The sequence below is a fragment of the Apus apus genome, chromosome 19, assembly GCF_020740795.1.
Source record: "Apus apus isolate bApuApu2 chromosome 19, bApuApu2.pri.cur, whole genome shotgun sequence".
Lineage (NCBI taxonomy): Eukaryota > Metazoa > Chordata > Aves > Apodiformes > Apodidae > Apus > Apus apus.
Window position 1 is genome coordinate 1587127 of NC_067300.1, and position 24209 is coordinate 1611335.

Here is a 24209-nt window from a genome sequence, read left to right on the forward strand (position 1 = left end):
TTAAAGACTCAGAAAAGTTCTCCAAGCCCCATCCTGACGGACCCTTTGTCTCGTTTAGATGCTCCTCAGACCAGGTTAAACCCGCCTTCCCCGGGACACAGCTGGGGACCCGTGGCTTTGCAGGCAGGACGCTGCTGCCCCAGCTCTTCTCGCCCGGTTTGTCCGTTTCCTTGCGCTCGGAATTCCCTCTGCTCCGCCTCCCGAGCCCCGGCTGCAGCCGGCAGCTCCCCAGGGATGCTCAGGGATGAGCTCTGCACGTCCCTGCACCGCGTGAAGCCAGGACTGACGTCCCGCTGCCCCGCTCGGTGGTTGGGGAAGCAGCGAAGCCCCCGGGAGCGGGGCTGGGCCGGGAGCTGCGGGGCTGGGCCGGGAGCTGCGGGGCCGTCCTCCCGCCCCGCGGGTCTCGCCGGGGCCGGGGCTGATCCCGGCGGAGCCACGCACCCGCGCCATGCGGGGACACACACACACACGGGACGTGGGTGTCCCCGCCAAACAGCGCGTTTTGCCCCAAACTCGGCTTCCCCGCCGCCGTTCCCCAGCCCAGGGCCCGATCTGCTGGCGGACAGAGCCCCCGCCCCGGGCCGCCGGGCACCGAGCAGCGCTGCCCGCCGGGGGGGGAGGCCCGGGGGCTGCGGGGGGGGTGTCGCACCGCCCACGGGAGCGGGCGCTGAGGGGGCGCGGGGCGGGCTGGGCCCGGGGGTCCCGCTCCCGAAGGATCCCGGTCCCGGTCCCGGTCCCGGTCCCGCGCGGCCCCTTTAAGCCCCGCCCCCCGGCGCCGGTGCCACAAAGCTTCCCGCGAACGTGACGTCACCGCCCGCGCCTCCCGCTCCAGCCCGCGCCCGCGCGCGGCCGCCCCCCCCCCCTCCCTCCCCTCCCCATTTCCCCGCGTGACCCCGCGCCGCGCCGCCCTCCCATTGGCCGAGCCGGCGGTGTCGTCATGGTGACGCGGCGGCGGCGCGGGCTCTCATTGGCCGGGAGCGTTGGTGGGCGGTGGTGCGCGCCCCGCCCCCTCCCCGGGTGTGCGCGAGGCGGCGGCGCGTGGCAGCGGCGGGCGCGGAGGGAGCGCGGGCCCCGCCATGACCGACTTCAAGCTGGGGATCGTGCGGCTGGGCCGGGTGGCCGGCAAGGTGAGCGGCCCCGGGCCGGGCCGGGCCGAGCGGGGCCGGGGGGCCGGCAAGGTGAGCGGCCCCGGGCCGGGCCGAGCGGGGCGGGGGGCGGTGTTGGCGGCGGGGCCGGGGGCAGCGCGGGGGGCCCCGCTGATCCCCGCCGCTCGTGTGTTGCAGACCAAGTACACGCTGATCGACGAGCAGGACATCCCGCTGGTGGAGAGCTACTCCTTCGAGGTGAGGGGCCGCCCCCCGCCGGTCACACCCCCCCCCCCCCGTTTCCCGCCGGTGACCCCTCCCCGCCCCCCCCCCTCCCCCCGCCGCGTCCCCCGTGTCCCCGGTGCCGCTCCTCCCCGCCCCGGGCCGGCCTCGTCCCGCCCGCGCTCCCCGCCTGCTTTTGCAGGTCCCTTCCCCCCCGATGCCCGAGCCCCTCCGGCCCCGCGCCCCCCGGGCCGGTTCCTCGCGCCCCCTTCTCCCGGCCCCGCTGCCCCCGGGGCCCGCGGGGGTTTTGCCGTGGGGCCGGGCCGGGCGCTCCGGGGCTGGAGGGAGTTCCCGTCCGGTGCTGAAGGTTTGGGGGGGTCTTTTCTGGGACAGGACCCTGCTCTGCCCTGCTCCTGGGGGGGGAGGTTTGAATTCACCCCCGCACCAACATCAGCGTTTCCCGACAGGAAAACTGGGGGTTTTTTCTCCTTTTAAAGCAGTGTTAGTTTAAAACAGACGGTTGTTTTAATAGTGAGCTTTTATATTCGTGTGCCTTTGGAGAAGTTATAATTTGTCTTCCCTGGTTTGGGAAACTTTAAAATCATCTTCTCTCTGCACATCGTTGTGAGTGAGAAAAACTTCTTTTGTTGTAACTCAGTCTGGGACTAGAAAACAGGTTTGTTCTTAACGTGCCCTGAAAGGGGGGGGGGGCTCCAGCAGGGCTTTGATAGGGAGAGAATCCTTATTTCCAAGATCTTCTAAAACAGGGGATTTCTTGGAGGTGGGACCATATCCTGCTCAGTGCCTGCAGCAGGTGCTGTGGCAGAGCTGCAGTTGGGGCTCAGGTGCTGTGGCAGAGCTGCAGTTGGGGTTCAGGTGCTGTGGCAGAGCTGCAGTTGGGGCTCAGGTGCTGTGGCAGAGCTGCTGCCAGCAGACACCCTTGTTGCCCATCCCTCCCTTCTGGTGGCCCAGTGTGAGGTCATGGGGAGCAGTAACAAGCTGTGAGTATCCTGGGTTTGTCTGGTCCCTGGTGCAGTCCCTGAGCGTTGGTGCCAGCACAAAGCTCTGGGGTGGGGAAGGGGGCAGGGTCCCCCCTTGGGCTGGTGTGAAGCTGAAAACCAAGCCTGGGTGGCTGGACAGAACATCTGCTCAGCACAGAGCACAGGTCCTGGCCCCACAGGCTCACAGCTGGGTTGTTGCTACTCGTTGCCTCAGTGGGGCTCCTGCTGTGCACAGCCTCCTTCTTCCCATCTTCAGGAAGGCTGGATTTGATGATCTTAAAGGTCTTTTCCAGCCATGGTGATTCTGTGAACCACAAGAGCAGAGCTGGTTGGGTCCCCTCAGAGGAAACAAATCCCATGGAGGTCAAGAGATCTCTAGGAGACAAGTGTTCAGTGTTGGGTCCTCCTTGTGTCCCAGTGCAGCACGTGCCCTGCTGCTCCCTGTTGGATGTTCTCACAGCCTTTCCCTTTTCCCTAGGCTCGGATGGAGGTAGATGCTGATGGAAATGGTGCTAAAATATTTGCTTACGCGTTCGACAAAAACCGCGGCAGGGGATCCGGGCGCCTGCTGCATGAGCTGCTCTGGTGGGTATCAGGAGGAGAGCTGAAACTTCAGGGGCTCACTGAGGTGGAGGTTTGCTGCCACCCACTTGTCTGTTGTTTATTTCTCTGCCTGCAGTATTTGAAGCCTTTCAGGAGGCTTGCAGCTGGGAACCCAGCACAGGTTTGCCCATAGGTGTTGTTAGGGTTTGGTTTTGCACTCAGCCTCCCAACAGCTGAGTCTCCAGAAAAGCCTTATTCCCAGGGAAAACAGGGATGGGTGAGTATCATTCTAGGAGAGGCTGTTTCAATCTGAGAAGTGCTCCTAACACTTCGGTGCAGGGCTGGGGGAGCAGGGGACTGGCTCCACTTGATAGGTGAAGACTGACCTTGTGAGGCTTTTTTTTTTTTGGTCGCATGATAGTCGGGTATGTCTTCTTGGCACCAGGGAGAACTGGCAGAGCACTGGAGAGAGATAGAACCTCTGATAACTTCAAAGTTTTTTTGTTTGGCTCTGGAAAGCTGCCTCAAGTGGTGCTGATGATCCTTCCTATCAGCTGCTACGTCTTATTTTCTATATTCCAAGAGCCGTTTCTGGTTACCCTTTGTAGCTGCCAGTTTAGATTCAGAAGTGAATTTACTGGCTTGTGAGAGATTAGCTGAGGCAGGGAGCTAATGTGTTGCTCATGGGTTTGTAGGAAAGCCAGGGTATGCTGATGAGAGCTCTTACCTCTTTTAAAAGCATTATTTGAGAAATTAAGTATGTTTTCTATTCAGTTCCATAAACTAGACTTAGCAGTCACAATACTCAGGATACAGCTTCTTGTTCCATGTGCTTTTGTTCCAGGTTACTTTTTAATCACCAAAGTAATCCCTGTACAAGAGGAGGCAGACAGGAAGCATATCCAAGACTATTATTATTTACAATCTGCTCATAAAATATGGATTTTAACCTGCACCTGTTAATGTTTAATCTTGTTGCAACTATAACTTTGAAAATTACTACAAAGTTGGCTACAGTATATAAATCACTGTCAGCTACTGCTAACTGTGAACCTCATACAGTAATAATTGTTGTAAGTAGCATTAATATAGCACCTTAAAATTATTCCAGCTGACTATAAAAGGCTGTAGATGATGACAGTGCAGCCACTTGCTTATTACACAGCTCAGTCATTGCCTCTTCTGGCTTGTTTTACCTAAATTAGGAAATAATTCTAACGTGTTCAGTTAGGTAATTCAGATTGTGTCACTCCAGCATGCACTGGTGTTAAAAAAAACCCAACAAAACAGATTATTTGTGTACTAGTGTTTTTTTGAAAGTCTCAGAGATGAGGTGTGAGCTGTCAGGCAGGTGGAGCTGCAATTCTGAAGTTGGCAAGTCAAATTCTTTGACTAGAAGATGCAAAGTATTTCAGCTCTTTGTGTGGATTGAGTTTGATCCCTTTGAGGGTGTAGATTTTCCTGTGATCTTTAATGACAAGCAAGCACCCTGCAGGTCAGCACACCTCTGGGGCTGGGTCTCCTGGTGTCCTCAGAAAGCCTTTTGGCTGCAGGTGCTTGGTGGCCTCTGCCTTTGGAAGCCTTTGGAGGACAGGAGAGATGGGCAGTACAGCCAGTCCTCTCTGGTGTCAGCCTTGCTGCTTGGGTGAATTAAAAGCAAAGAACTTGATTTACTGCAGGTACAGGAGAGTAGTTTAACTGTTCTCCCCCAAACATAGCCCAGAGAAGTCTTCTCACTGAAAAAACTAGCTGGATGGTTTGCTTCTGGTTTAAGTCAGTAGGCCTGTGTTGGGTGCTACTGCAAATAAAGCAGATTTTTAATAATTTTTTTTTAATTTAGTTAAACAGGCATCTTTGTTCACATAATATGGACCTCAGGATAGGAAGTTGGTGGCCACCAAAGCTGCAGTGATGACAGGGACCTTCTCCCACTCTCCCCCCAAAGCCCTCCCCTGGACCTCTGCAGAGCATGAGCTGCTTGGGAACCACCAGCTGAAAAATACCCACGTTTGCTGCAAATGCTCTTTAGGAGGAACTTCCTGCAGCCTCTTGCTGTGTTCTCAGGGTGGACTGTTGGCTCCTCCAAAGCAGGGTTTGAAAGCCTCTGGCTGGGGACCTGCAGAAGGACTCTGTCATCTTCTTGCCCTGTTCCCTGTGTAGATCCCAGCTGCTGTGTTTTGGAAGAGTGTAGTGATGTTCCCTGGGGAATAGCAGCATCAGATTAGTCATAAGTATCACTAAGTGTGTGGTTCAAAAAGACATCTAAGACCTGATTTTCCTTTTTCTTACGTTTTTTTTAGAGCAGTTCCCATCACACTGCCTATTCCCTGCTCAGGGATGGCTCCTGTTGGCTGGAATTGCTGCTGGCTGCACTTGGCACTTCAACCATGGGGCCTCACTTCTCAATTTAGCTTTTAAAATACAAACAGAACAGTGTCCAGTTAATTCTCTGAGATGTTCTGGGTGAAGCATTTAGCCTGTCATCTCACAGGGACTCAGGGGTGCTGGGGGAGGCAGAAGCTGCTGCTCTGCTGGAACATTGGCTGCGTTACCCAGGCTGGAAGGGACTGGAACACCTGCCTGATGAGGAGAGGCTGAGAGACCTGGGGCTGTTCAGTCTGGAGAGGAGAAGACTGAGGGGGGATCTAGTTAATGTCTATAAATACAAGAGGGCATCAAGAAGGCAGGGACAAGCTCTTGTCACTTGTGCCCTGGGACAGTACAGGGGGCAGTGGATTCAAACTGGAGCCCAGGAAGTTCCACCTCAAGATGAGGAAGGACTTCTTTCCTGTGAGGGTGACAGAGCCCTGGGACAGGCTGCCCAGAGAGGCTGTGGAGTCTCCTTCTCTGGAGACTTTCCAGACCTGTCTGGATGCCTTTCTGAGTGACCTGCCCTGGTTTTGGTCCTGCTCTGGCAGGGGGGTTGGACTCGATGATCTTGGGGGGTCCCTTCCAGCTCCTAATATTCTACTATTCTGTGATTCTGTGACTGTTCTCTGTCCCCTTCTGCAAGGAGAAGGCAGATTCCTTCACTGTACATCTCTGTAGGTGTTGGGGACAGGGGAGCTCCCTGTGCTGTTGGGTTTTGTCAGGGTTTGCTCATGGGGAGCTGTGGGTGCAGAGCTGGGCTCTGGGAGCAGTGGTTGGCATCTGCCACTGCTGGGACTTCCTGGTGTCACAGACTCTTGTAATCCTTCTTCTTTCCCCAAGTCCAACCATTCTTAACCTTATCATCTAATAAATTTAAAAAATAATTCTCAATTTGTCTTAGACTCACCTCCTCCCTTTCCCCCCCATGGCTGGTTTGTTCTTGCTCTGAACTTCAGTCTCCTCCTCCCAGATTCCTCTTTCATATCTATCCCATCTCTCTTGCTGGCACTTTGTCCTGGTCTTAGTCTAAGAACCTTAACTCCTTCCCTGTCTCCATTTCTGACCAGTTCTCCCCTTCATCCACTTGGGCCCCTGCACCTCCTGGGTTCCTGCTTGTAGCCCTCAGGGTTCCTCATTTCCTTCACCAACCCTCTGGTAGCCTTCAACACCACAAAAGTAGCTTTTCCTGCCTTAGGGCATTTCAGCAGACTCCTTTCTGTAGTTTCCTTTTGTGTGGTTTATTTTGAGCTTTTTTTTTTCCCAAAAAAAGGAGGATTTTACCCCTTTTACTTTCAAAGGGAGAAGCTTCTCCCTGCTCTGTGGAGGCCCAAAGGATTCCCAGGCAGGAGGTTCCATGCTCTGTCCTCCTGCTGGGCTGCTGCTTGTAGCCTCTCCAAGGGAGTTTTACTCATTAAATTCTAGGAAGTTTGGGGCATTTGTGAATTGCAAGTGTTTTTCTTTCCCCCAGGTATGTAATTTCACCATATCTGGATGGATTTTGACAAAGAAAACAAAACACTACATTTCACTTTGTCAGTCACTTTTAAGTGAATTTCCCCTGTTCTGGTGGATAATGCCTTGTTAAAGGAAAAAAAAAAAAAGTGGGATTTTTTTTTTTTTTTATCTTGGACACATTATATCTCTTCAAAATTGGGTGAGCTGCTTGAACTGGAATGTTCAGTGGACACTGAGCTGGAAGCAGCAGCCAAACCAGGCTTGGGTGAAGTTTTAAGTAGCTCTTGGAAGGGTCTCCTAGAAGGAAATGTTGGGTAACCCTGGGACAGCCCTGTCAGTTCTTCATTGTCCTTCTTGATGCTGCCAGTGTGTTCTCTGTGATGTGAAATGAATCCTGGCACAGCTGACATGATTTCTGTCCAAGCCTGCATTTCAGGTGGGATGGGAATTCCTGCAAGAAGTGGTATGGAAACTCATCCAGGAGTAAGGGTGCTTGATAGTGACCTTCATGAAATAGAGGAAGGAGAGATGAAAGGAAGGTGGAATGGGAAATGAGAATGGTGAGAAGGGAACAGGGAAGAATCCCAGTAGGATGTAATGTGCAGCCATCCCCTTGCTAATAGTTCTCCTTGGTCTGACAAGGTTCAGGAGATGCCCCCTGGTCAGCCAAGGAGCCCCTTGCTGTGTGTTACACACAATTAGAGTCTAAAAAGCCTTTGCATACTTGGTGAAACCACTGTCCTGTCACTTTTTAAGAGACATTTCTTCATAAATACCAAACTCTGCCTTTGCCAGGCCTGCAAGAATGTGTCTGATAGAGTTTCCTGTTAAAATTACAAAGCAGTATTGGCACCTTCCAAGCCTACCCTGTGGAACACGATAATTACAGGGGTGCTCTTGCAGTAACTGGAGCAGTAGTCTCCAGAACTTTCTTTGCAGTATGCTTCCAGTTCAAATATACCATGATTGTCTTTTGAGTAAACTCATTTATAATGGAAATAACCTCCTGGAAGAAGTCTCTTTCTTCTGGGGTTGATAGAGCAGAAGTAGCCACTGCAGTCTGTTGGCAGCCTGAGTTTTGCTGCGACTGTTTCAGGGACAGCAGGCTGGAACCTTCTGGCATTAGTGTGGTTCTTCACATTGGAGCCATGAGGTCTGGTTCATCACTGACCTTTCAGTTGGTTTTGTCTCCTCCAGGGAAAGACACCGGGGAGGGATTGCTCCTGGATTTCAGGTGGTGCATCTGAATTCAGTCACTGTGGACAACCGCCTAGACAATCTGCGCCTGGTTCCTTGGGGTTGGAAACCCAAAGCTGAAGAAATCTCTAGTAAACAAAGGTGTGTTGATGTTTGGCAGAGGGTTGCCATCAAAAAAGTTGTTGATTCTCCCTCCTTTAGTGATTTTAGTCTAGTATGATCCCTTTTTTTATTTGTCCTTGGGCTGCTCACACCTCACTGTGTGTCTTAGCTTCCTGGGGAGCTGAGTTAATGTTCATGGTTCATGCTGGCTGCAAAGGGACCTCTAACCCCATGGTGTTCCTATGCAGAGGTCCTGCTGTGCCAGGTGGTGTCACCACAGTGAGGCAGGAAGCCTGGGTCCCTTCCACTGGGGTGATGGCATCTGGACACACTGAATTCAGCCCTGCAGATTTTACTGGCTTGTGGCTCTCATCCTTGGGCACAGAAATTCCAGCACAACCTGCAGAAGCCAGCAGCTGCAAAATGCTGCCACTTGTGATCCTCTATTTGAGTTTAAACCAAAGCAGGGTTCAGCTTCCATTGCCTTTCACTAGTAGATTGGGGGAACTCCCTGCCTGCCATGTTGCACTAATTGAGCTAAGAGTTGAGAGCATGTTGAACTCTAATGTCAGGGTGGATTTAGTTCATCTACGATGTAACATGGGCATCCTTGGTTTTGGCAGGAGACCCAGAGACTTCACTTCACTCTAGACACTTCTCTTGAAACACTTGCAGCACCCATGAGACAGTTTAGAGCTGAATAACCTGGTTTTGAGAAGGTGCAGTGAGTGGCAGTGATGCTGCAACGATGCTCCCAGTGGTTCTGGGAGCTCAAGAACAAGAAGCAGACATCAGGCTGTGTGCACAGACATCATTTTGCTTGATGGAACTGCTTCTGCATAGGTACTTTAAAACTTGATTTTAACTTAGGCAAAAATAGCCCAAAAAAGATCCAATATGTGAGGAGCATGAGTAGTTTGAGGCTTAGCAGGCGCAATACAATGTTAACCCTACTTACTTGATTAGTTAGTTTGGAATCAGTTTTCCTTATATGCTTGTTACGAATTTATGGACCAAATTTGTCCTTTTTTTTTTTTTTTTTTTTTACAGGGAACAAAGCCTGTATTGGCTGGCAATCCAGCAGCTTCCCACAGACCCTATAGAGGAGCAGTTTCCAGTGCTGAATGTGACCCGGTATTACAACGCTAACGGGGACGTTGTGGAGGAGGAGGAGAACTCGTGCACATACTATGAATGTCACTACCCCCCGTGCACAATGATTGAGAAGCAGGTGTGTCCAAGAGTTGGAAGTGTGCTTGGCTGCCCTGTGTGCCTGGGGATTTGTTCCTTAAAATGGAAAGTTTAGACGTGCCATATAGTTGGTAAAACCCGTATTTTTAACTGTGGGGTTTAACTCAGGTTTTTGTCGGCCTGAATCCTCAGACTCTGCAATAATTTTCAGTCTCAGAGAATGTGGTTTTGACTTGGGGCAGTAAATGACCTAGTGGTTTACAGGGAGGAGTGTGATTTCTGCAGATGTATGAAAAGCCAGGTGTGGAGGTGTTCCTCTAGGGAACATGTGTGGGGATGAGCAAGCAGCTGGGTAAGACAGGAGAACATATTGTAGCTGGTTTGGGGCAGTCGTGGAGTGAAAAAAATAACATGCTTGACATTTCATGAGCAGGGGGTGAACGAGTAAAGCCACTGCTATCTGGGGGGCAACTGGGAGGAAAGCCAGTTTGCTGTAGAATCATAGAATCATAGAATCCTAGGGGTTGGAAGGGACCTCGAAAGATCACTCAGCCCAACCCCCCTGCCAGAGCAGGGTCACCCAGAGCACATCACACAGGAACGTGTCCAGGGGGGTTTGAATGTCTCCAGAGAAGGAGACTCCACAGCCTCTCTGGGCAGCCTGTTCCAGGGCTCTGTCACTCTCACAGTAAAAAAAATTTTGTAGGTGTATATAGTCAGGGAATGAGATGTTGAAGGGCTGTGCTGCTTTGTCAGGTGTCCTTACCTAGGGGTAGGAAGGGCTTTTCCTGGGAGAACAAGTGCTGAGTAGGCTTAAATTGATGCGTTCCACTTTTTCCTTTAGGGAAAGGAATGTTTGCAAAAACTGTCCCAAATGCCCTCTATTTGGAAAAAGAGTGAGCATTTCCTTTCATTGGGGTCTGCACAGGAAAGCTTCCTGGATAACCAGGTTTGGCAGTGGCTGGGCTCATGCAGTCAGTTCTGAACGCGAAGGTGCGTGTAGCTGCAAACAGAACTGAAGGTGGCAAAACAGGAGCAGCATGAGAAAAAAACGTGAATCGCTCCAAAGTGTTGCTTAGAAAACCTGTTGTGTGAGAGCAGCAGCAAAACCAAACAAATGTTGTCGCTTCAAACCCTCTGACTCTCCTGGTGGGGTGTTGGTAGCTGTGATAACGGCCTCCTGGGGAGACGGTGCTGAGGGGCTCACTGGTGGTGTCTTGTCTTCTTCCTAGTTACGTGAGTTCAACATCTGTGGCCGCTGCCAGGTCGCCAGGTACTGTGGGTCCCAGTGCCAGCAGAAGGACTGGCCTGCTCACAAGAAGCACTGTCGGGAGAAGAAAAGGACCTTCCAGCAAGAGCTCGGACCAGAACGATGACCGGGTGGCAGAGGCCTCTTAGCAGCAGGATTCCTTCTCAAAGGCATTGGACTCTTGCTTTTGCACAGTAATGACAGACTGCTTAGTGAAGCCAGAGGCACTGAAGAATTAAAAAAAACCAACCAACCCTGTGATGCTTGAGCAGAATGGCTGACTGGACTAAGCCAGCTCTGACTGGTGCTGTGGAAAGGGATTGGGTCTACCCTTCCAGTATTATATTCTCAAGCAAAAAGACTACTGTGGAGGCTCCAGGCAGGAAGCTTCTCATTATTTATATGTTAATACATTTGTAAACTCATGTACAGTTTTTGTTAGAAATTCTTGATAGGACTCATTAACTGTAACGTTCAGATGAGAACACGTTGTTGGCCTGAAAGTTTAACAAAAAAACAAACAAAAAAAGTAATGTAGCAAAAGCTTTTCCTCCTGTGTGGCTAGAGGTGTCTGTGGCAGTGCCAGGGCAGGAGGCTCCAACATCAGCAGGACTCTGCATGGAAGTTATACTTAAAAAAAACCAAAAAAACCCAACAAAAAATAGGGGCAAACAAAGTAAAAGTCAGAATGAAATGGTGTCTGCTCTTTAGCTTTCTCCCATTCCCTTCCAGCTGCTCTCAGAGCAGCCACACGAGGAGGCTGGAAATCCCTGCTAGGTGGGAAGCAGAGCAGCAGGAGCTGGAGCAGAGGGTGGGGAAGCCCCTGGGGTCTGTGCAGGCAGGCTGAGCATGGGCTGCTGGAGAGCCTGCCCCAGCAATCCTGGGAAACCTGAGTTAGCTTTCTTCTTGTGAAATAACCTTTTGTGGCTCAAGAAGCTGTCGGGAAGCTCAGGCAGGTGTGTGGATGTGGGGGCCCTCGTGGCTCTCGTAAGCAGAGTAAACACCCCAGTGACCTGCAGAGATGTTGAAGTGACCTAATATTTGGTAATTTGAGTTATTTATTCACTGAAGAGATGCCATCAATCCAAGAAACACTTTTGTATTATTTTTTTGCAATGTAGTAATGAGTAAAAATAGTATGGGGTGAGGATTTGGCTTGAAGAGTGCACACCTGTTATTCCATTCAGACACTTTTTAATGTATAATCTGAAAGATTTTTCTTTTCCATTTTTGCCTTAGAAATACAAGGAGTATCAGCTGAGTTTCCTGAAGAACTAAAGGGATGATTTAGTGCCAGGTGTTAGTCTTACTTCACAGTAGAATGTGAGCTGCTGAATGTTTAATACAGAGCCTTTCTTGGAGTGCTTAGTGAAATAGGTATTTATTTTTTTTTTTTTGTAAAAGCCATTAAGAATTTAATTTTTCAATCAGGATTCACTTTGCCACTTCATGTTGCAATGTTGGTCTTGCTTGTATTCAATTTGTTAGAAAAACTGAACTGCTGTGGACTTCCAATATTACATTATGTTTCTAATATCTGCACAGGAAGTTCTTAATGATGAGTATTTGGGGGGGGGGGGGGTTGTACTTTGACTTTAAGCTTCTTGGGGAAATAACAAATATCTGAAGTTTCCTGCTGGAGGTTCCCTGGGTAGGCACACTGTCAAGTTGCAACTCTTTAATTCATGGTTATACTGTAACTTTTCTGTTCAGGCAGCCTAAAATGCCCTTTGGTGGGAAGAAGTCAAGCAGGACTTTTCCTAGAATGGGTGATACTTTTGGTTTTTGAAGAACCATTCAATTATTTGGTTTACATGAACTGTACAGCTTGGGATGAATATAAAATGGGACAAAAGGAATATATATTTTTTTTTAATTTGAGGTAATCCACTGAAAAGGGCAGAAGTATTGAGGGTTTTTTTCCTTGCCTGGTTCAAAGGCTGCTTTTTGTGACAGCAGTTTTCTGTTGTGTTACCATGTTGAGCAAACTGAAGTGGTGTCTTAGGGCATCTAATCACACGTGCAGCACCGAGCAGGGGAAATGGCCACAGTTAGTCCTAATGTTTGTGAAGTGGTTGCAGGGAGGACCGAGCTGGACTGCAGAGGGAGCCCTGGTGGGGCAACATGTAGGTTCCTCTTGAGCAGCAGAGGAAGGGAATGAAGGTAGGGTGAGACTTGAGCTAAAGTGTCTGTAAAACTAGAATGGAGGGTGCTTGGGGCAATCCCCATCCCAGTGACTGTGGAAGGGAAGGGGTGAAGCGGATGGGGAGGGAAGATTCTCACTAGGTTAGGGGGGTGATCATCGACTAATGGAAAGTAACAAGTTGCCTGGACATCCTGAAAGGGCTTGGTGAAATAACACTGGTTCTGACTTCAGTGTGTGACCTTGGACTCCAGGCTGTCTCTGTCAGGGCAGGGAAGCGAGGATTCTGACTGAGGACCTCGGGAAGGTCCCTGGGGCAGCAGTGAGCATGTCCCTGCCTGCAGAGCAGCTTTTCCCAATTAGTGTGGGAAGTGATGTGAGCAACAATTCTGTCAGCCACCAAGATCATCTGCCAGAGATCTTCCCTTTCTGTGAGGTGTGTCAGAAAGGAACTAATCACACCGGAACATGGCAACTCCCCTTCATACAGCCTATATGGTTTTTCAAAGAATGAAGCTCTCATGGAGGACCTCCTTTTCTCCTCCTAAAGAAACTAGGTGGATATCCTCAGGTGGGCAAGTATTTAAGAAGCACAGGGCAAGAGTCCATGGTCATTTATCTTGGAGCAGGTCTGTGCAGTACTGGTAAATGAGCTGGCTTTTCAAGGATTTTCCCTGATGGAGATGCTCTTTATCTAAGAGGTTTCCTGCAGGGGAAAAAAACCCAAACTGCATCTCTATATTTTATTCCTTGGTTCTCTGAAGCATGGGGTACTCTTTGTACACACCCTTGGTTCACCTGTGGACCAAAACAAGGCTTAATGAGTCAGGTTTCCTAGGTAGGAACATCTGTTTAGAAGAGGAGATCCAGAGGACTTCTGAGAGAGAGAAGGGGAGAGGGAGGGAGAGAGAAAATGAGAGCAGTGGGTTAGGATCAGGGTATTCTTCATAAACAGCCTGTTGTACAGCCATCTACCTCTGAGCTGTGATGTCTGGCAAGCTGCTTGGGGATCTGCTGGTCTGCTTTTGGGAGACAGAATTTGGCTGCTCAGGCCTGTGCAGTCCTGCTGGCTTGGGTTTGTCACCTGCCGTGTCCTTGCGAACACACCTGGTGCCTCGTGCAGCTGAGGATGAACGTTCCTGCTGCTGGGTCACAGCAAGTTGGTCTGGAGTCACCAGCAGTGGGTGAACATCTGTCTGGTGCCAGCCAGTTCCAGGAGGACCTCATGGGCTTCCAGACCCTTTGGGAGAGTCTGGAGAAAGATTTCTGCCACAGCTGCAAAGTGGCAAATCCAGCTGATGTCAGGAACCTGCAGTGTGACTGGTGCTGGCTGTATCAGGGGTGCACATGCCACATGAGCCATCAAATGTTGACACCTTCCCCCCAGGTACTCTCCTTCATGGCAAAGTAGTGATATTACCCACCCCAAACATGCAAAAGTCACAATTCAAACTGATAAAAATAATGGCTGGCTTAAGGAACACAACATTGGAATTCAATGTATTGCAGGGCTCAGTGTTTGCCTTTTGAGCAATTTGAGCTTTTAATACACCCACAGATTTATATTTTCAAGTTTTCCTGGTGGTGATTTAATTTTAAATGCATCTAGGGAAAGTAAGAGAGGCAGCTACAAGACTGAAATGCTTGCAGGTGGCACAGATTCCATGTAAGCCAGCAGGGTGGGGCCAGAAGCAAGGGTGTACCACCCACTGAAACAGAATTGAGAGGTCAAAAGGGGTTGGGTGTGATTAAAAGCAGCATGAGGGATGCTTGCAGGGTAGGGAGAAATCCTTTGTAATCTGGTGTCCAAATGTAGGAGATGGAAAGAGTAAGATTTGGCAGGTGGAGTGTGGAAAAAAAATCAAACCCCAAAAGAATTAAAATGGAATATGAAGAAGATGCAAGTCATAAAACTTGCACAAATATTTTTGAAAACAAAAAAAACCAGAAACAGAACAGGAGCAGGGAACCTGCCAGAGCCAGTAAACTTGATGCACAATAAAGGGAAGGTCTGACCTGGAGGTCTGGACCTTCTGTCCCTGCAGAAAAACGTTTGCTGTGGAAGAGCTGAGGGACGAGATGCCAGGACCAGATGGTGCCACCTGTGGCTCCAAGGGAGCTCAAGGATAAATAAGCTAATGGTGACATCTCCCTCAGTACCCACAGCAAACGTGACAGCAGCTTCTGAAACGGGTGTCAGGGCAGATGTGGCAAAGAATAGAGAGGTGAGCACAGCACTTGCACTTAGCAAATCCATCGAGGCAATGATGCAGCATCCGTGGCTTGATACTGGGGAGGGGTCATGATGGTTCCTGTGCAGGGAAGTTGTGCTTCAGAGCTCTACTGGAATTGATTTAATGGCAATAACAAGCAGGGGACAGTTGCTTGAACTTCCAAAACACACTTGGTCATGACTTTAATCAAGGAACATTAAAAAAAAAAAAAAAAAAAGGCTGCTTTGGGGCACAGGCAAAAACAACTGTTTAAAAGATGGGAAAGGGAGAGTTAAAGGGAGGTTGTTTTGGTGGAGAGAGGCCAACAGTTGGGTGGCTAAAATATAAAAAAATAACTGGGAAAAACTAATGAATCAGGGAGGTGACAACACCCACTGATTAAATTATTCGGTGTAATAATAACGTAATAAAGGTTGAGTCAAGGATTGCAGAAGGATCTTACGAGACTGGTGGGTGAAACCCAGTGTCAATAAGCGAAGTGTTGCTGATGGGAACACCTCACCAGCAGAGCCTGCTGACAGTTTCACTCAGCGAGGCGGGATGAACCCTTCGGGTTGTGACACCGTCTGCTGGGGAGCAGCAGCAAACCAAGCTCCAGGGAAGGAGGGGAGAGCAGGGAGCAGCACAGCACGCACTGTGCGGTGCCGCAGCCTGAGCCCGCAGCTCTCACCCGCAGCTCTCACGCTGCGCGCCGGGCAGGGCTGCGGGGCTCGGGAAAGGCTGCGGGCAGGGAGCGGGATCCCTCCCCCCGCGGTCCCAGCGGCTCCTCCCGCAGCGCCGCTGCGGCAGCCGCGCCTCTCGTTTGGGAGAGCGGTGAGTGCCCGGGAGGTGGGGAAGGTCTGGGGAGCGGCAGAGGGGGTGCCGAGGGGTGCTGGTCTCCTCTCTCCCGGGCAGCCGCTGGCTCAGAGCCGAGCACAGCCCTCCCGTGACCGGCGGCCGAGCTGCAGGACGCGGTGGTGCTGGAAGACTGGAAAGAGCTTGGCTGGAAAAGCCTCCTCCGAGGGCGGCTCGGCAGGTCCCCGGCTGGTGCCGACAAGCCCGGATCGGGCCCCCGGGGCAGGGGCAGCACCGCCCGCCGGGCCGAGCCGGGCCCGCCCCGTCCCGCCCCTGACCGGGAAGCAGACGGGCGGCGGTTCCGCCGTGCGGGGCCCGCCCCGCAGAGATGGCGGCGCCGTGCCGGACCCGCACGCTGCAGGTGCTGGACACGGAGTTCAGCGCGGACGCGGTGGAGTGGTGCCCGGTGGAGGGCTGGCACAGCATCCTGGCCTGCGGGACCTACCACCTGCGCCCGCCCGCCGCGGTGAGCCCGCCCGCCCCGCACCGCACCGCCCCGCACCGCCCCGCACCGCCCCGCACCGCGGGGCTTTCCCGCCCTTTCCCTGAGCGCCGCCGCAGCCCCGCGCGGGCCCCGCTCCCGCCGGCCCTGAGGTGCGGGGCGAGCGCGGGAGGCTGTGCGGGAGCTGCGGGGCTTCATCCCTCGGGGCAGGCGCCGGGAGCCGGGAGCCTCAGCCCTGCTCCCGCAGAGCTGTCGGGCGGGGAGGGGTGGCGGGAAGGGAGAACCACTCGCTCAGCCGCTTTCCTCCCCGGTTTTGGGTGCAGACTGACTCCCGAGGGAGCAACGGGCTCTGTGACCGCACCGGGCGCCTCTACCTCTATCACTACAACGAGGAGCAGCCTCACATCCCGCTGACAGAAATCCAGAGGGTTGACACCGCCGCCATCCTGGACATCAAGTGGTAGGGCCGGGAGCTGCAGTCCTGCTGACCCACCAGTGTCCCTGCCTCCTCGGGGAGAAGTGTTCCCCGGTTTGCTTCAGTGAGGAAAGGCTGTGCCCATTTCTGTTGTGCTCTTTGAACAGCTGGACCCCTTTTTATAGTAATTTACAGTAGGTTATGCCTGATGTATTATCCCCACCACGCAGGTTTGTGGGAGCCTGAGGAGCCTTAGATTTCCTTCATAAGATTTATTTTATTGTACCTTCCTGTACATCCTGGAATTAAAGTTTTGACTTTTTTTTTTTTTTTTTCCTCCTTAAATACAAGCAAGAAGGTCACTCAAGACTTGTTTTGCTGTTGTAGGTGCCACGTTCCTGTTGCAGAACATCCCATGGTTGGCATTGCAAACTCGATGGGTGCTGTGGAGTTTTGCCACCTGACTGGGAGCGAGGTAGGTGGCTGTGACACCTGCTGCTGCTGGGGCTGGGCTTAGCCCTGATTTAATACATCTCTGGATTTATTAGCAGTGTTCAGAGAGTTGTAGGAGAGCTGTATGGTTTCCATGGCTCACTCAGTGTGCTTAGCTTTTCGAGCACTTCTTTTTGTCTTCTGATAATGTTTGTCATAAATCCCACAAATTTGTTCCTGGCACCAGATAAACTGCCTGGGCTCTACCCACTTGCAGAGTGTGGGAGATGAGAGGCAGGAGGGGAGCAGAAGCAAACCCTGGAAACTGTGACTTGAGAACACAGAGTAACTGGTAAACACAGCAGAAGGTGCCAAGTTGTTAAAAACAGGGAAAAAAATTGGAGGGAGGTGTCTTTTCGTTGGTGAGAGAAGGGAGTAATCATGAGTGCTATTCCCACAGAGCCAGGGAAGCAGGAGCCAGTCTCGGAGGGAATTCAGCAGTCAGGTCATATCTTCTGCATTTCATCACTCACTGGGAGGAAGCAAAGTTTAAGGGGAATTGGGTGGGAGATGGGGGGCAGAAGTGGGGGGATCCAGGGAGTGCACGTGTTTGCCCCTCAGCGAGTGCTGAGCAATTATATGTTGCTGTGGGACTTTTCAGTAGTGCAGAACCCTGATATGCTTGTTGGTCTCTGGAAAACACCTGCTGTGGGTGTGAGCAGTATCCCTGCTGTCATACCCCTGCTGTCTTCCCAGTCTTAACCCATTCCTTTTCTTTCCAGTAGAAGAAGAGCTGCATGTTGGAGCCCTGCTTCAGGGTGGATCTCGGGGCGCAGCGCCTGGCCTTGTCTCTGGACTGGTCCACAGGACGAGAGCAATGGTGAGGGTGGGAGGCAGAGGCTGGTGCTGCAGGGTGTTGTGTGTGTGGCAGTTTTCAGGCATAAGTTGAGGACTTTGATGAATGAACCTTTAGTGGCTTTTTGTGAAGTGGTTTAAGACTTTGCTGGTCCCAGGTGGGTCTCCCTGCACCTCCTCTAGAAGTTACTATTTCCAGAGCAAGGGTAACAAAGGAACAAGAACATGTTCCATGGCCACTGTAACAGTGACTGAACCAACAACAAATGTGAGGTTATGCCATGGTAAATGGGGACAGGTGAGCCAGGGACATGTCTGCTGCTGCCTTTGCTAAAAGGAAAGATGCAGATGGATCCACTGGTTCCAACTCTGCTCTTAGAATGGCTGCAATTTTCATGTGAAGTTCTGCTTAAGAACTGCCAAAATAGCACATGTAGGAAGTTGAAATGTGGGTTTGTGAGAAACAGGAGAGAATTGGTTTGGAAGTGGCTCCTCCCTCTCTCCAATGCTCACAGATTTAATTTCAGCAGTGGCATCACTGCACGGAGTAAGGAGAATGAACTGTGCCTTGAAAGAGGTGGGGAAATGTTTTCTGGAAGTGAAGTGCAAATAGGAGAGTGGTGCCTTTGTTGTGAGGCTGGAAACTGAGGGGATCAGGCAGTTGTGTGCTCAGTGCTGCAAGGCAAATATTTAGTAGCTCTTGCTAATTAAAGCTGTTTCTGTGCATGCTGTTTAATGAATAAGTAGAATTCCCAGTTATGCTTTCTTCTTCCTTACATTCCTTCTTCCCCTTGTCTCTGCCCTTCAAGATAAAAGATTGTTGCCATGATGGAAAGTGCTTTTAAAGCCTGTCACTGTTGTCACCTGAGGGACAAAAAACTTCTTCTAGAAGCCATACGTGCAGTTCTGTAGGAAGGGGGTGACCCCATATCCCTTGTGTGGGAATTCAGGAGGTTCAGTAGGGTTCAGGAACAAGCATACAGGGTGTGCTCCCCCTCTGAGATCAGGGGAGGGGGATCATCAAGGATCTTAAGATGGGATGAGCTGAAGTTAAAAAGAGCTGCATAAATGGGTGCATTCCTGCCACTCTTCTGCTGGTTTCTATCAATGTTCAGTTCAATCATATATAGTATTATATTAAGTTATCTTTGGCTGCTACTTTTTACTCTTAACAGCTTCTTAGGACACAGGTTTCAGTAATTTCTGATGTTTTCTGTGTATTTCACTGTAGTGGTTGTCCTTTGAGAGTGATCAGCAGTGATTCAGAGGGGAAGCTGAATCTTTTCTCCATAGATGAATCTGCTCCATCTGTGCATGTCCTGAACCAGTGGGAAGCTCACAAATTTGAGGCCTGGATTGCTGCTTTTAATTACTGGGACACTGATATTGTGTATTCAGGTCTGTAAGGGCTGGGAATCTCATCTGGAGGTGTTGGGGAGGGGGCACCTTGTTTAGGGAAGTCTTTTCCTTGGGATTTTACAGTCCAGGGTTAGGTCTGCTGCTTGCATCACACTGCTTGTAAGAGTTGGGGTCTCTGCTGGTGGTAAAAGGCTTCTTGCTGGTGGGAAGTGGTTGGAGTTACTGAGGAGAAGCTCTACCTTTTCACTTGTACTTTGGCTGACTGTTGGCAAAAATATGTTAATCTCCTGTGGTGTGCAAAAGAGCTCAGGGACCTTCTGGAGTCCAGTCTCTTTTTTTCTTCAAAGGTTTTTGCTTAGCAGAGGGAGGGTGTTGCTCGTGCAGGTCTGTTCTGTGGTGCTGAGTCCTGTGAGCCTCAGGTGACCTTTGGTGTGCCCTTCAATGCTGTGAGATCCCAGGGCTGGAAAGCCTCAGCTGGGTGTTACCCTGTTGAAGCAGTGCCCTGCACTGGTCGTTTGGAAGGTGCTCAGGGTAATGATGTCTTCTCATTGTGCAGGAGGAGATGACAGCCTGCTGAAGGGCTGGGACACCAGGTGCAGTCCTGAGGCTCCTATGTTCACCAGCAGGAGGTAAGAAAGCCACATCATCCCTGGGCCCTTAACCTGTCCTGTGGGAACATCTGGTGCCACCCTGTCCATTCCCAAGCCACTGAATTCAGAGATGTGCAGTGACAGGGGAGGTTCAGATTCGGTGTTAGGAAGAATTTCTTCACTGAAGGGGTTGCCAGGCCTTGGAACAGGCTGCCCAGGGCAGGGGTGGAGTCACCATCCCTGGAGGGATTTCAGAGTTGTATAGAAGTGATGTTAGGGATAGGATTTGGTTAAGGACTTGTCAGTTTAATGGTTGGATTGATGATCTTGAAGGTGTTTTCCAACCAAGGTGATTCTGTGACAGTAGAGGCCTCCTTCTGTGTCCCTTGGGAAATTGGCAGCCATTAGATTATTTTTTTTCTTCAGGACAACTTTGGGCTGAAACTTCTCTGTGTCCTTCAGTATAATAAACCAACAGCTCACTTCCACACATGAAAACAGTGGTATCTCCTTTCTAAAGGAAGGATCCTCATTTCCACTTTTATTTTGGGAAATTTCTGTGTGTGTTAAATTTGGTTACCCTATCATCCAGCAGTTTATGGTACAAGTATCATCAGAAAATACTTGTGCTAAGAAACTGTGTGAGTAGAAATTTTGCCTAAGAAAGGCTGTTGGACTGTGGAACAGCTTGTGTGTTTCATTTAAGTTCACCTTGCTCTCCTTTCCTGAGACACCTGGTCACACGGGCCCAAAATCCCTGAAATTCAAGGAAAAAAAGTCTCTTCTCAAATTGTCTCTTCTCATTGCTGTCTCTTCCCTCTGCTGTGTGCTGTTCTTTTGCAGACACTCAATGGGCGTGTGCAGCATTCAGTGCAGTCCCCACCGGGAGAATCTTCTGGCTACTGGCAGGTAAACCCCCCCAGCAGCTGCTGGCTGGTGTGTCCAGCTCCCTGCTGCCCCTCCTGTTGCTCTGGCCGCGCTGCCTCTGCTCCCGGCGCCGTCTCCACATGCAGCGGCCCTGAAAAGCGAGCACGCAGTCCTTCCTCTTTTTCTTCTGTACCCGTTGCACTGAATCAGCTCTGCTGCTTGTCTGGGTGTCTTATTTGTGGTACGTCTCCAGCTACGACGAGCACGTGCTGCTGTGGGACACCAGGAACATGGAGCAGCCGCTGGCGGACACCCCCGTGGAAGGAGGGGTCTGGCGGCTGAAGTGGCACCCGAGCCACGAGTTCGTGCTGCTGGCCGCCTGCATGCAGAGCGGCTTCAAAATCCTCGACTGCCGCGGCAGCCTGGGTGAGTGCTGAAGGGAAAGAGGGATGCTCCTGAGCTGCTGCTCCCCTTCCCGGCCTCCCGGGGAGCTCCAGCTCAGAGCTTGCTCAAAAGATCGAGGTGGTGTTAGTAGCCACAGGCTTTCACTCCGACTTGAAGTAACTCTTCCAGACCTGATGGGTCTGTCATTATTCACCTGCAAGTCTCCTGACTTCTTTTCCCGGAAAGAAAACCTGTTTGTCTTGGTGGGAAGGCATTACCTGTTGACCTGACCATTCTGGTTTGTGTTCACCTTGATGGTTCAAAGAGGTTCTTCCAAATGTCAGGTGATGCTTCGCTGTCAGCAGAAGTCACTGACCTGCTGGTGATCTGGTTATTGCCTCAGCTGGGAAGTGCTGTGCAGGCTGGTTCATCTGGAATGACATGAATAAGCTCTCCATATGAATCAGAGGGTATTTACATGAACAAAAGCTGTTTGCTTTTACAGTACAAATACAGGCTTGTATGAAATGGTTGCCTTCCTGGGTTTCTGCTGGCCTTGGGCAGATCCATGGCTTGTGAAATAAGGATAACATTTCTGCTGTACAGAGAAGGGAGGAGCTTGATGTTCATTTAGTATCAGAGGAAGCACTGGACTCTGAAAGCTCCCAGGAAGAAAACATCTCCAATTTATTAATAACCAGAACCTGCTCTGGCAATCTCAGCAGTTGTGTTTCTGGCTTAGTGGGGATCACTGTGTGATCTGCCCTCTCTTGAGCCTTTTTAGGTGTTTTGAATAATAAGGCTCTTAAACCTCATGCATCTTAAACCCTCCTTTCCTGTCTGCTTATTGAACTGTAGAAAATCAAGGCTAATGAGAGGTGGCTCAGAAACTGCCAGGAGAGGCAGAACCTTGTTTCTCTCAGAGTGCTTAACCCTGCTGTGGAGAAGGCAATAACCAGAGAGCTCTTCTGTAGGACACAATGCTAGGATGGCTTGGGAGCACTCTGCATCAAGCTGTTTCACAACTTGATTTCTGCTCATTTCTTTTTTTGTTTTAAAGCGGAAAACACGGAGGAATGTATCATCCTGTCCTCCTATGTCTTGCACAACTCCTTGGCCTACGGGGCTGACTGGTCAAGGCTGTGTCCGAGGGATTCCTGGAGTGCAACCCAGGACTCTGCTGCTGCCTGCCAGTCTTCAGAGGAGCCTGAGGGGAGATCGGAGGAAAGAGATGAGAGACTGAATTTGCAGGTCCAAAACCTGAAGATAATTTATGAGTCTCCTACAGCCACTTTTGATGTCATCCTGGATGAGGAGAGCGAAGGCCCTGCCCCGCCGCTCGGAGCAGAGCAGGGCCCTGAGCTGCCTGGGGATCCTGCCCTGCTGAGGGGCTCGGGTCTCAAGGGGGGTTTAGCTTTGGCTGGGGGGTCTGCCCAGGGGGCACAGCCTGAGTCAGGCAGCAGTGCTGACCTGGGAGCTAGGAGAGCCAATGGAAGGGGCCTGGATGGACGCAGCGATTCAGCCAGGTCTCTAGATGGCCCGAAGGAAATGAGCATTGTAGCCACTTGTTCTTTCTATGACAATATCCTTCATGTCTGGAAGTGGGAGATGAGCCTGGCGACCCCTTCGGAGACGCCAGGTGCAACGTTTCCAGGCGAAAGGACAGCTGAAGGTTTGCATTGACCAGTCCCCAGGGAGAGGGGTAGGAAACTCCTGTACTGCCATCCAGAGCTGAGCCTATGCCCTGTCTAATCTCTTTTGGGCTTTTCCAGTTTTATTGTTGAGCTTGTGAGTCCTTTAAGGCTGATAGTGATGGAATTACTAGTGGTTTATTTCCACTGAGAAAAGCCTTTGCTTTGAGGCACATGGTCAAACACAGACACACTTATTTAGTTTTCCCTTCGTGTTCTAGTTAAAGGAGAACCTTCCTCTCGGAGGCTGCTTGTTGTACCTTACACCTGCACCCCTTGGAGGCTGGTTTGCCTTTGTACCATTGATCTCTGGAGCCCGTTCTCCTCCCATCACAAACCAAACTTGTCAGTGCTGCTCCGTGTAGACAGACCCACAGGATGTGGCCAGAGGTTCCCCTGAATGTCTTGGAAAAGCCCAGGAATAGAGGGTCAGTTGTGTCTGTAGCAGCTTTGTGATCTGCAAACCAGCCTGGACCTGGAGAGGATGCTCCAAGACAGATACTGACACAGCCATGAGCTCATGGTGATCTTTAGGAGAGAGGAATCATATTTTAGAAGGAAATCCAGCCTGAGGGGTACAACAGACAGCAGTTCAGCCACGGGAAGCTCTGTTCCCAGCAGGGCCTTTCTTGTGAGGGTTCTGGTGTGTCTCAGCCTCATTTTACATCAGACTCAGCTCCTTGTTGCAGCCTCACTTTATCACTCCAAGCTCAGCACGTGGGTGAGCAGAAGCTGCGTGGCAGCCCTGCCCTGTTCCAGTGCCATGGCCTCTTGCCTTCAGACTTGGGTTTTCTGCTCTCCACAGCAAGTCATACACTTAGGTCCAAAGTCAAGATACTTTCAGTTTCGTAAAGGTGAACAGCTTTAAGATCAAAACCTCCAAAAAGTACATGCAGTGTTTCTTGACATCTTTTAAGTTCAAAATAAGTAAGTACAGAAACCAAAATCTTACCAACATTGCCCTAACTACCTCCAGGGATGGCTGCAGGATTTCTCATGGTTGCTTCATTAGCTTTCTTTTTTCACTGTGAAATATCAGCAAAACAATGTTTCTGGAATACTTTAACTATTATCTTCCCAGAAACAAAAATACAGCTTAAATGAGGTAAGGAACTTGTAACTTGCATGGTTTCTCTTTGAGGGTCCTAAGGAATTAGTTGTCTGGGGGGAAAGAAACACCAGCACCAGGGATCTCTCTCTATCCATGACAGTGCTCACCTGAAGTGAGGTACAGATCAGAATTGTGCTGCTCTGAAACTCCTTTTTTCAAGGTGACTGTATTTTAGAGAATGTTCTTAAGCACTGCTACATGAAGATTCATATTAGTATTGTGAACAAGAGCTTTTGTTAAAAAAAAAAAAAAATCACCCTATTTTTGGATGTTTCTAAAATAAAATCAGTATAAGTGATTTATCTTTCTGGGTCATTGTGGTTTTAAGAATCCTTCATGGCTGGTCTGTGTGAAGACCCTCTGTCTTGTCCTGTGGTGGCTCTTGGTGCTGTTGGGTGTTTTCTGGCTCCAGTTCCCTCACACCTGAGTGAGGACAC

At 50.7% G+C, this 24209-nt stretch overlaps 2 protein-coding genes across 2 annotated transcripts; both read left to right on the forward strand.

The window, feature by feature from the left end:
* The first annotated feature begins 1018 nt into the window (after positions 1-1018).
* On the forward strand, positions 1019-11957 carry ZMYND19 (zinc finger MYND-type containing 19). Its single transcript, XM_051636560.1, has 6 exons — positions 1019-1127; positions 1284-1343; positions 2787-2893; positions 7874-8014; positions 9026-9206; positions 10399-11957. The coding sequence occupies exons 1-6, from the start codon at positions 1077-1079 to the stop codon at positions 10540-10542; spliced, it is 684 nt and encodes a 227-aa protein (XP_051492520.1). The 5' UTR covers positions 1019-1076; the 3' UTR covers positions 10543-11957.
* Positions 11958-15940: 3983 nt separating this feature from the next.
* DPH7 (diphthamide biosynthesis 7) lies at positions 15941-24070 on the forward strand. Its single transcript, XM_051636533.1, has 9 exons — positions 15941-16092; positions 16392-16528; positions 16871-16958; positions 17701-17795; positions 19002-19168; positions 19686-19758; positions 20563-20628; positions 20840-21012; positions 22031-24070. Exons 1-9 carry the CDS (start codon positions 15955-15957, stop codon positions 22651-22653), a joined length of 1560 nt encoding a protein of 519 aa, XP_051492493.1. The 5' UTR covers positions 15941-15954; the 3' UTR covers positions 22654-24070.
* The last annotated feature ends 139 nt before the right edge of the window (positions 24071-24209 follow it).